The sequence below is a fragment of the Phalangium opilio genome, unplaced genomic scaffold (assembly GCF_054372755.1).
Source record: "Phalangium opilio isolate 3A_F unplaced genomic scaffold, DU_Popi_V2 ptg000113l_1, whole genome shotgun sequence".
Classification (NCBI taxonomy): domain Eukaryota; kingdom Metazoa; phylum Arthropoda; class Arachnida; order Opiliones; family Phalangiidae; genus Phalangium; species Phalangium opilio.
The window spans coordinates 2,911,695-2,922,750 of record NW_028324209.1 but is presented as its reverse complement, the minus strand read 5'-3'; the positions used below and the strand labels follow the sequence as shown (position 1 = coordinate 2,922,750).

Sequence of the window (11,056 nt, the reverse complement as noted above, 5' to 3'; positions counted from 1 at the left end):
GGGTGCTGGCAAACGCAGACAAAAAGAAGCCAAAAACTTAAGCTCCACCCTATCACGCGGTTCAGAGAGCGAGATGTAGCCCACCGGGGAATCCTACATAGCCCCTTTGCTCACGCTTACCGGGGCAAACATACGGAGTATACAAAAACCGAGTAAAGAAATACGTAAGATAGACTTATCGTTCGTAGAGTCCTGGGTGTCCGTGCTGGTAGAGTGTTCCCGATGTCTGCGGAACACCCTCAAAGATCCCCCCAGGCCGGATCAGGGGCTCACTGTAGGGTGTTCCAATCCCACGTTGTGCAGAAGGAACACACTAAGATGCACCGCAGCCCACAAGTCCAGGAGTATACCAATAAGTTCACTCGGTGAAAAGACGTCCGTATAAAACGCAAGTCCGTATCAAACACAAAATCTGGGAGATAAAGGCGCGAAATTCAAAAAGTTATTCCTCTCTCGGGGCACCAATTGTAATCGCGCGCTGTCACTGAGTCCAGAAAACACACGACTACGTAATTTATCTTAATTCAATATATATTTATTAATGTAGAAACCCGGTTAATTTATATTTACAATCCGTTAGTTAATATTAATATACATTACAATTCCGTTAGACAATATGTAAACAAGTAAATAAAATTAATTTAATATAACAAAAGTATTAAATCATCTCGATACCGGTAATCCTCCAACTGCCCAGCTTCCCGGGCTACGTTTGATTATATTCCCTCGGGCCTCCGGGGATCAGCCAATCCGGGGCTCGAGCAGACGACAGGTCCAAGGTACAGTTCTCCGGGAATGGGCGCCGTCTAGCGGGGAACCCTGGTTGTAGGTTAGGTGGCTCCTCCTCGTGGTGAATCCTGGTAACGGGCTCCCCGTTACAATATTAATGAGGTATTACACATTTTACGTCGATTTTTAATCGCTATTACGTCGATTTTTAATCGCTTTTCCGCTCATTTAGCCTCCAGTTGATGAATCTTCATCATCCAGTACGTCATGGCCAAAAAACACGTCATCAAAGAAACGCCATTTTGTTTGCTCGGTTATTAATACTGACGGTGCCGCTTCTGAACCATCTCAGGAAGATAGCATTTCTTCTTTATCGTTGGATCAACAGGTCAAAGAAACTATATTAGATAATAATTCTTTGCCAATTAGGAATGAAGCGGCCAGTCACGTGACTTTGCCTAGTTCTGAAAGTGCTGGACAATCTAGACCGGTAAGTTTTCATTCTTGGGGGTTCTTCGGTAACTTATCAAGTCTTTGGAAGCTTTGTTTGTTTTGTTTTTTATTAGGGATTTGAGTCACCTCATGCCATATCAGATCAGAGGGAATCTAGTACTAAGGTTGTGGCCGCTACCTGTCGTTTGGCTCAAAAAAGCCTTTGTCTGCAATGTAGAAAGAATGTATGTTTCTAATATTAAATAACGTTATGTAGATAATTATTCGCGTATCTTTTAAAGTCTAATTAGAGTTAACGTTACTTAAATATGGTGTTAGAAAACTCGAGAGTTTCAGAGCAATGTTTATTTTCTCCATAGGGCACGACAAAACTTCTCCTAACCAAGATTCCCTTTTACAAAGAGGTAGTTTTGATGTCATTCTTTTGTCCTCATTGTAACTGGTCCAATAATGAACTACAACCAGCCTCAAAGATGCAAGAAGAAGGTCTTAGATTTGAACTTAAAGTTGCCTGCCTAAAGGTAAGCATTTAATTTTGATTTTGGGGTCAGGCAGGAATATTGCAACGTAAATACTTTTGAAGGACCTTTCAAGACAAGTTGTTAAAACAGAATGGGCTACAGTCTCAATTCCTGAACTAGAATTTGAAATTCCATCTAGAACTCAAGAGGGGGGTAAGATAATTGAGCTTTTATCCAGGATTTGACATTTAGTTTAATTTTAATTGTATATATATTTGTTGTTAGCTATAACAACAATAGAAGGGATCATTCAAAGAACAATTGAGGGATTAAATCAGAGAATAGATACCCTAAAGAAAGTATGATATCTTCAACTAACATTCCCTTTAATTAATAATTTAAATTACTTAACTTATGATGTATCTTAATTAGGAATCTGATGCAGATTGTCTTGATAAATATCTGGATTTTATAAAAGAGTTGAATAATTTATTAACAGGAGAAAAGCCATTTACTTTTGTAAGGAATTAAGTTAATTAACATTTATTTTTAGGTTATGGGGATGTGTTTATTTATTTGTTTGTTTATTAGATCTTAAATGATCCATCTGGTAACAGTTACTTGGAAAATTTGTATCCTTTAAATTCCAGTTCCAATTATAATTTTAATTTGATTATTTTGATTTTCCTTAATTGAGATTAATTAAAACCAGTATGGCTCCTAAAAAGGACCCTCAATTATTGGTAACTCATTATATCAGGTCTAGAGATGAAGATAGATTTCTGGGAATTTTTGTAAGCTTAATTAACATTTGTCAGTCGGTGATAATTAGGAAAATTAAATTATGCTCCTATAATTAGTTTGTTTAACAAATAAAGGAACCGGAAGAGGAAGAATCCACTGATAATTCTAGTTCTTTAAACAAAGAATTAAAACTTGACGAGGAAGTACTTATGTTTCAAACTAATTGTTCATATTGTAACGCGCCTTGTGATACAAACATGGAACTTATTAGTATCCTTTTTAATTAAAAACTGGCTTATATTAAATTAAATTAATGTTAGTTACTTAACACATGGGTTCAAAGAGATTCCAAATTTTAAGGAAACAATAATTATGGCCACAAATTGTTCAGCCTGCGGTCATAAAACAAATGAAGTTAAGAGCGGAGGTGGTAGTGAACCCCTCGGAACCAAAATCACTCTTAAAATTGAATCTGAAAGAGATTTAACCAGAGATGTCTTAAAAGTGACTCTTATTTGGTTGTTTTTTACATAATTTAGCAGCTAATTATCAAATTTTTCTTAATTACAGTCAGAAACTTGTAACATATCCATTCCAGAGATTGAATTAGAAGTTGGTTCCCACGCTTTAGGTGGAAGATTCACAACTGTTGAAGGTCTTTTGGAGAATGTCAAAGAACAAGTTAGTAAATGTTATTAATTAATTAATTTTAGATTCGTTATTAATTAATTTAAATTACTCAGCTGAGTTCCCAGAATATTTTAATTCAAGGGGATAGTGCTGATAGTGAAAGCAAAAGAAAGATGGAAGAATTTCTAGCAAAAATTGACGAGGTTGAATTAGTTAATTAATTATAGTTTATTAATATCGCTTAAATTAATTAATTATTTATTTGCAATTAAATTTAAACAGATTGTTAATAGTAAAATAAAAGCCACCATGGTTTTGGATGATCCTTGTGGAAATAGTTACATTGAGGTTATCCAACATTGGTTTAGTTTTACTTTAAAATGGTAAATCTCAATGTTAATCTTAATGTTTTTAGAATATTCACGCACCAAACCCTGATCCTCTTATTACAATTGAGAAATACGAGAGAACCTTTGAACAGAATGAAGAATTAGGATTTAATGACATGAAAACCGAAAATTATTCCAATTGAAAAAATAATGTACATTAAAAATTTATTAAATAAATAAATTATGTTCCCTAATTATTTATTTCCGTTTAAATTACACTTAATTTCATTTTCACATTTAGTTAAATCATTAACTAAAGTACCCATAATTCCCTACTCAATTACAGTCCACTTCCTTCTTCAGTCCTTGTCATCATAGAGAAAGGAAGGTGTTACTGGAGTGGCCGATACAATGCCTACAACAGGCCAAGGTGCGTACAGTACATTCGCTAACAGGCTATGTTGTACCGATGTGTAGCACAGAATCCACCAGAGGCGCTACATGTTAGGGTTGGTGCGTACGACTATAGCGTCTTCTATGGCGAAAATAATTTAAAAATATTGAAAGAAACTTTGAAATATTTTAGTACAAATTTTAGTACACAGATGGCAGCACTATATTACGCACCAACCCAAACTTGGGCTGCTCATGGAACGTCCACTCGGCCACTCCAGTAACAATTCCTTTCTCTATGTTGTCATTATGGATTTTAATTGATTAAATAAATAAATAAATTATGTTCACTAATTATTTCCATTCATTTAAATTACACTTAATTCTATCCCATTTAGTTAAATCGCACTTAAGTACCCATCATTCCCTCGACAATTATAGTCCACTTATTTCTTTAGTCCTTGCCATTATGGCTTCCAGTAGTGGGAAAGTTGTACCGCTGCCATTTATTGCAGAAGCAGACGACTGCTTAGATTTCCGGGTTATAAGGTGGTAGGGAGAATCGGGAAGGAGAGAATTGCTTCGTTTTCCCTCTAGGTGGCGTAGAACCTCAAATTTCTCTCTGGCGCCCTTGTACCAGACTTAGAAATAGCACACGTCCACTGGTCCAAAACCAGTTTATTAATTGCTTGGACTAGTTTTTTAATTCAAAAAGTGGGCCTTACTGGTCCTCGGGACCAGTTTATTAATTGCAAATCTATAGGAGAACAAAGGCTGGGACCACTCTGGAGACCAGTTTATTATTTAGGACACTAGGGGGGTCACTGGTCCCAAGGACTAGTTTAAAAATTATCCTTATTTCTAAGTCTGCAGGCTTGTACAATGGTGATTACCCGTCGTCTTATTGTGAATTCACGCTTACGGTGGTTTGATATGCTTATGGTATAAATAATAACTAACAAGAACTGGAAACTCGAAAGTACAAAAATACGACTATGACGTTAAATCTTAGACAGAAAGCGTCCTTTATAAGTACTTTGTTTTGATTGGCTGCTGCTAGAACTGAACTGATTCGAATGAACTGCTGTCGGACCTTTTACCCAGGATTTTTTTCTGAGGTACTAACCGAGCCCTAGTGGCTTATATGTACTATTAATAGCAAATAAATAAATAAATAAATAAATTCCTTTGGTTTTTTTTCAGAAAGTCCTATTAGCGGAAACACGACGCGTTACCCATTCCATGCCGCAAAAAATATGACTTTCACGCCTTTTTGGCCTATTGACGCTATTAGGTCTATTTTTCGGTTTGCCCCCTGGCGGTCGATTCCTACAGAAATGCCTTATAGAAATTTTATTTTTTCTCGAGACTCGAACGTCCGAACTGGTAACTCGAACGTCCGAACTGGTAACTCGAACGTCCGAACTGGTAAGTACAAGCTTTCTTTGCAACAATATTTTATAATCGTAATTAGGGTAATATTTGTATTTAATTTGAATTTAAACAGTGATTCGGTAGTTTATTAGTTGATAAAATACGAAATTCTTAAGGTTTTATTTGCATTTATTATGGGAAAGGTTCTATCGAAATTGGGGGCAATTTTTGAATTTAATTAGTATTTAAACCATGATTTAGGTTAAACCTAATTAGTTTATTAGTTGATAAAATACGAAATTCCTAGGGTTTTATTTGTATTTCTTGGTCTATTATGGGAAGGATTGTATGGTAATTGTAGTGGCAAGTGGTGAATTGTCGCCTAATTTAAGGTTAGCCTTTTGGCCCATTGTATCGCGATTAGCGCGTATAGAGCTATCTCAGTTGTGACGTCAGTGCCTAGGTAAAACGTCATGGGCTTAGCTTTGGCAGTGGGCGGCCATGTTTGGTACCGCTTTGGTTCTATGGGCAAATGGCATGGGTGACGTCACACTAATGCTTCTGAGATAGCTCTATTGGCTTCATTCTTGCCTGGCGGCTCGCCATTTGTACCGTAGCAATCCGGTTCGACCACGTGATTTAGGTTTAGCGTTGGCTTTTGTTTTCCAATTAGCATTCCTACCAAATCATTTGAGACTGAAATTCAATGATTACGTCGAAGCTAGTTCAATTCAGTCACTGAATTGAACTAGCTTCGACGTAACAGAAGGGGGGGGGTGTAGGCAACCCTCAGCCGAAGCGGTATACAGACCTTGACCCTCAGCATCGGGACGTACAAGGGGGCTTGATTCATTGGCGTCTCTTCGCACTCTAAAAATCCCTTAGCACAGGCGCTATAAAGCGAGATGAAAGGTAAATTTTTACCCCCATGTTGTTCCCTCTTAGTTCCGTCGAAGAGGCTCAACTGTTCCATCTTCAATACGAGTTTATTCTTGTCTATTAGTTGAGTCGGGCTAGTGATATGTCCGCGATGCGCGTCTTAATACGATTGTTGGCGCCTAGCTAGGATTGTCTCCTCGGTTGTGTTCTGTATATGAACTTTGTCGCTAAGCAGGGTAGTGGGGAGGATCGGTTGCAGTATGTTGGGTGTTAGATATGTTCTTTTTTCTTTCTTTTCTGATTTTTCTTCTTAGTCTAAACCTCTCCATCCAGTTTAGTTCTTTATTAGCTTTGTCAAATGCAGTTGTTTTCTACAATTCCACCTTTCCTCGATAATATTTAGCGTAAATTCAACTGTCAACTTATTAGATCTGTCCTGTTGATCACGGGTTAGTTTAGAGGGGAGGGTTATTCTTTAATTTTGGTCTTTAGTTTATAGTTTGTGTAGTTAGGTACGGCGCGAGTACCTTCTAGAGGATTGATATTGGCGGTATTTTTCAGCCACTTTTATACATACGATGGCCTTTTAGTTTCATCTGGGTTGTAGAAGATTTAAAGCAATTTTTTTGTTGGCTATTTATAAATACTACCAGAAATAATATAAGAAACCTCCCTACGGGAGGGAAGTATACAAGGCGCCATAGGCATAACGTTAAAACACGCGATACATCCTCGAACCGCCAAATACCATATTAAGACACTATTGCTCATGGACAAGGTACGTGATCATTCAAGTCAAACGCAAAAGTTTAAAAATGTATAATGTATGTACATGTGGGGTAAATAGGGACAGTGACAAGTGGTCTAAAAAGTACAATAATTTCAATTCCCCACGTTTATTAACTTCGTTCACTCAAATTTCAACAAAACGCGCGTGGAAATAGGCAAGAATCATTTTTTACAAGCTTATCGGAGGGATTTTACTTTATCTAGCTAACCCGACCAACACTGGTTTCTGATTAATTAGACCACGGGGTGTTAAAAAATAATAGTGAACCAATCCCTCGCGCGTTCAGTAATAGAGAGCTTTCAGTTGGAGGAGGAGCTGAGTCTCGTGACATAATTTACGCTGCCATATCGGTGGGTTTAAAGCGGAAATGAAGCTGAGACCACCCACTATGGCTACCAGAACAGCGGTAAGACTTGGGAGGGTGTGACGTACAACTATCCCATCTAAAAGCTCTCTATGATTGGTAATTAATTTTAAATAAGAGATTTTGTTTTGACATATTCTTTTATTTTTAGAAAAAGGCCGTTATGTTAAGGGATAATGTTATGTTGCCTGATTTTTTTTCATTTAGTTTAGAGTTGTTTTCAAGGATATAAGTTTATTAGAAATTATTTTATGTATTGCAATTTGAAATTAAGTTTAATCGATATGAGAAATTTGGTTTTAATTGCGTAGTTCAAACATTTGTTATGATTAGAAATTTTACAACAAAAACGGGTATAAATGCGGCGTTTCGAGATAAAGGGAGCTTAGATTTTCACGCAGGAAATTATATAGAATCTGTTCCCCTAAAAACTTATCCCTGTCAAATAATTAAAGCTTTACTACTCCTGCTTTACTACTCCTAAAATGAGGTCCCTCATTCTGATTTGTGGTTTTAAAAGCAGTGTCGTATTTCAGACATTTATCATACATTCAGAAAAGGTGTTCATATGTGTGTTGTTACATCTTGTATAAGTTTTAAACTTCAATTCGAACTCGAGTCATAAACGTCCTTGATTTAGCTCTTTGTTCCGAAACGCCGCATTTATACCCATTTTTGTTGTAAAATTTCTAATCATAACAAATGTTTGAACTACGCAATTAAAACCAAATTTCTCATATCGATTAAACTTAATTTCAAATTGCAATACATAAAATAATTTCTAATTTCTGGCCCTTTGTGGGTTTGAAAAAGTGCCGCGGATTGTGTATAAATGCAGTTTTTTAAGGACTGCGAAGCAAAACTCGTTTTTGTATAATATCTGTCCCTTTTTTGGGAGAAACGTTATTTGGGAATAAATTAGTTCTGGAATAGTGAAACTCATTCGTCCAATTTTTTAAGACTAATTATATAGTATTTCACTAAATCGTAACTTACATTCGGAAATTGGAATGGTCGGATAATACAATGCACTGTATAAAAACACACTATGCTAAATATTCGTTGAAACCATGTGAAAATTATAACTATTTCTTTGTGATCATTTATCGTTAGGCTTACAAAGACAAAAATTAGGCCCAAAGAGTTTTAAAAAAAATCACGTGAACTTAATTAGAGAATCAAAATGGTGAAATTAAGCGCGAGATTTGAATTGAAACTTTAATTGAAATGCAGCGCGTGCTGGCGCGTGAGCTAGCGCGTGGTTTAAAATATTTATTTTTAAAACCCATACAAAAAGGCCAAGTTAACCTTACACTACGAGAAATGAGATACTATACCTTTTCAGCCTTTGCTAGTGCTGTAAAGTTAGGCTGTGAAAAAAGTGTACCCCCTTGGTCGCGAAAATGTTTCCACCTCATAATGTTAAGCTCCATAGAGTTTAACATTACGATTTCGGATTGAGTATAAATAGAATATAAATAGGAAATCCCTGACGGGATTTTCTTAATTATGGAAATCGGGTATTTCTTTTAATCTCCAAGCATTGGAAGGACTAACTTCCGGCCAATGTGCTTGAAAGGAATTCTATTCGGGTAGAAATTTAGAGAAAGGCAAACTAGATTCGGCTTTGAATGATATATTTGTAGTTTTTTTCGACTTAGATCCTTCTAAGTGTTCATTTTACTTTCCCTTTCATTTCAGTAATAATGGCCCCCACACTTGAAGAGCAATGTAAGTAAAACTCGCTTTCTTGTTACACGATTCGTTTACAAGTCAAAACTAATTTTTTATTTCGAAAAACAGATCCACTTCTCCAAGAGCCATTTAAACATAGTAAGAACGTAAACTAATCTAACCTAACTTCTTAACGTTAACTAAACGCTTCTTTATCGTTATATAAAGATTATGGCCGCGAAATCGTTCAAAGGAAAACTAAACAGAATAGAGGTGGAGAGCCATCAATTAAGAAGATCCAGCGTCTGGTGCTCTTCTCATCGAACGACTTCAGGCACCGCCAACAGTCGGTCAGAAACCTACCGTTGTAGGCCTTCAATCGCCGGAGAAGAGCCGCCGGATCAGTGGTGCGACGGTCCTTGGTCCGGAAGGACACCTTGAACGGCTTCGGGAGTTCACTGGCCTTCATTACTGAAAGCCGTGTTCCCCCTATGGCACGCTCATTATGGTGTAGCACCTTCACGAGCCAATCGCCGGTCGCAGAATCCCCACAAGAATAGTTTGTGGAAGCTTAGTTTGTTTTGTTTTTTATTAGGGATTTGAGTCACCTCATGCCATATCAGATCAGAGGGAATCTAGTACTAAGGTTGTGGCCGCTACCTGTCGTTTGGCTCAAAATCTCAATAGTAGCGTGGAATCGCATATGGATATTCAACCAGAGTAAATGATTTAATTGAATCAATTCTTTCTAATTGCAATCAAAGACTTTATAATCTAAAACTATTGAGTGTTTATTCCCAGTTTTCTTGAGGCTGAAAGTGAATCGGAAACGTTTTATTCATTTTCGCGGGAGAACGAAATGTGGCAAAAAAATGACGGGGAAGTAGTTCATTGGCAATTATCGAAAGAAAATGAGCAACTAAGACGCCAATGTCAATATCTGGAGGATGAGAACTCCAATCTTAAAGATAGAGTTATATTACTCGAAAGCCAATTAAGCAAAGTAAAAGTATTTAAAAGTAATTGATGGAGATAAAGACGTACGTTTTAATTTAATTTTTTTCTCAGTGCAATGATGCGGCATCCTCGTCAAATGAGGTCATTTCAAGGCTGACAAACGAACTAAAAGATGCCTTGAGAGACAATGACACATTACGGAAATGGAACTCTTCTGTATTTCAAGAGTGTCAAAGAGTTCAAGCAATTCTGAATGAAAAAGCCCAACGAATAAATGAAATGGAGGAAATTCCCTCGGAAAAAGTACTTATTTTAATTTTTAAATCATTTAATGGTTTTTTAAACCCAAACTTAAATATTATAGGATGATTCGGTTAAGGTAACGGATGGGTGGCCTCAAAAACGATGTTAAAGCGTTGCAGCAACTACCCAGTCAAAGCGGTCACCAACTTCGGGAAAAGGATGGCCAAAAATAAAGTTTCCAAAAAAAAAAAAAAAGTTTAAGTTTCTCATAATTCTAATATATTTTTGTGTTAATATTCTAAAATTTATAATTTCTCATAATTCTAATATATTTTTGTGTTAATATTCTAAAATTTATAATTTCTCATAATTCTAATATATTTTTGTGTTAATATTCTTAAATTTATAATTTCTCATAATTCTAATATATTTTTGTGTTAATATTCTAAAATTTATAATTTCTCATAATTCTAATATATTTTTGTGTTAATATTCTTAAATTTATAATTTCTCATAATTCTAATATATTTTTGTGTTAATATTCTTAAATTTATAATTTCTCATAATTCTAATATATTTTTGTGTTAATAATAATATTCTAAAATTTATAATTTCTCATAATTCCAATATATTTTTGTGTTAATATTCTAAAATTTATAATTTCTCATAATTCCAATATATTTTTGTGTTAATATTCTTAAATTTATAATTTCTCATAATTCCAATATATTTTTGTGTTAATATTCTAAAATTTATAATTTCTCATAATTCCAATATATTTTTGTGTTAATATTCTTAAATTTATAATTTCTCATAATTTTAATATATTTTTGTGTTAATATTCTTAAATTTATAATTTCTCATAATTTTAATATATTTTTGTGTTAATACTCTTGAATCTATAATTTTACCTACTTATACCAAAACAATATCAAACTTTTAATGTTTATAGAAATTAAAAGGGTTTGCATCCGTGAGAAAACACATGTCAGTATCGCTTTATTGTTAGAGGGTTCCAATCCCTTTAATATGATTT

General features: G+C 35.2%; 2 protein-coding genes across 9 annotated transcripts; both read left to right on the top strand.

The window, feature by feature from the left end:
• Positions 1-222: 222 nt before the first annotated feature.
• LOC149623314 (zinc finger protein ZPR1-like) lies at positions 223-3,600 on the top strand. Its single transcript, XM_089853278.1, has 15 exons — positions 223-255; positions 962-1,219; positions 1,296-1,406; positions 1,542-1,703; positions 1,766-1,856; positions 1,929-2,002; positions 2,076-2,162; positions 2,235-2,275; positions 2,356-2,437; positions 2,522-2,657; positions 2,731-2,891; positions 2,958-3,068; positions 3,131-3,220; positions 3,300-3,365; positions 3,433-3,600. Exons 1-15 carry the CDS (start codon positions 223-225, stop codon positions 3,547-3,549), a joined length of 1,620 nt encoding a protein of 539 aa, XP_089709404.1. The 3' UTR covers positions 3,550-3,600.
• A 688-nt stretch (positions 3,601-4,288) lies between these two features.
• LOC149623313 (uncharacterized) lies at positions 4,289-11,006 on the top strand. 8 transcript variants are annotated; one of them, XR_016374893.1, is made up of 10 exons: positions 4,293-4,857; positions 4,943-5,167; positions 8,848-8,877; positions 8,950-8,979; positions 9,049-9,170; positions 9,416-9,540; positions 9,622-9,823; positions 9,889-10,080; positions 10,142-10,316; positions 10,911-11,006. XR_016374893.1 is itself a non-coding variant. In XM_089853099.1 (9 exons), the coding sequence occupies exons 2-9, from the start codon at positions 4,996-4,998 to the stop codon at positions 10,187-10,189; spliced, it is 906 nt and encodes a 301-aa protein (XP_089709225.1). In that variant the 5' UTR covers positions 4,289-4,857; positions 4,943-4,995; the 3' UTR covers positions 10,190-11,006. The 8 variants fall into 8 exon arrangements, 7 of the variants coding, with proteins under 7 accessions (XP_089709225.1, XP_089709224.1, XP_089709222.1 ...); XM_089853099.1 differs by having other exon boundaries at positions 4,289-4,857; positions 10,157-11,006; XM_089853097.1 differs by having other exon boundaries at positions 10,142-11,006.
• The last annotated feature ends 50 nt before the right edge of the window (positions 11,007-11,056 follow it).

What these genes read in the sequence shown, in the direction of transcription:
- LOC149623313 (XM_089853096.1), top strand. Translation starts at nt 4,996, where the DNA reads ATGACTTTCACGCCTTTTTGGCCTATTGACGCTATTAGGTCTATTTTT. An exon ending in CCAAGAGCCATTTAAACATA is followed by an intron (nt 8,980 to 9,048) that starts GTAAGAACGTAA and finishes CGTTATATAAAG; the next exon opens with ATTATGGCCGCGAAATCGTT. An exon ending in TCAGGCACCGCCAACAGTCG is followed by an intron (nt 9,171 to 9,415) that starts GTCAGAAACCTA and finishes GTTTTTTATTAG; the next exon opens with GGATTTGAGTCACCTCATGC.
- LOC149623314 (XM_089853278.1), top strand. Translation starts at nt 223, where the DNA reads ATGTCTGCGGAACACCCTCAAAGATCCCCCCAG. An exon ending in ATCTAGAACTCAAGAGGGGG is followed by an intron (nt 1,857 to 1,928) that starts GTAAGATAATTG and finishes ATTTGTTGTTAG; the next exon opens with CTATAACAACAATAGAAGGG. An exon ending in ATAGATTTCTGGGAATTTTT is followed by an intron (nt 2,438 to 2,521) that starts GTAAGCTTAATT and finishes TAACAAATAAAG; the next exon opens with GAACCGGAAGAGGAAGAATC.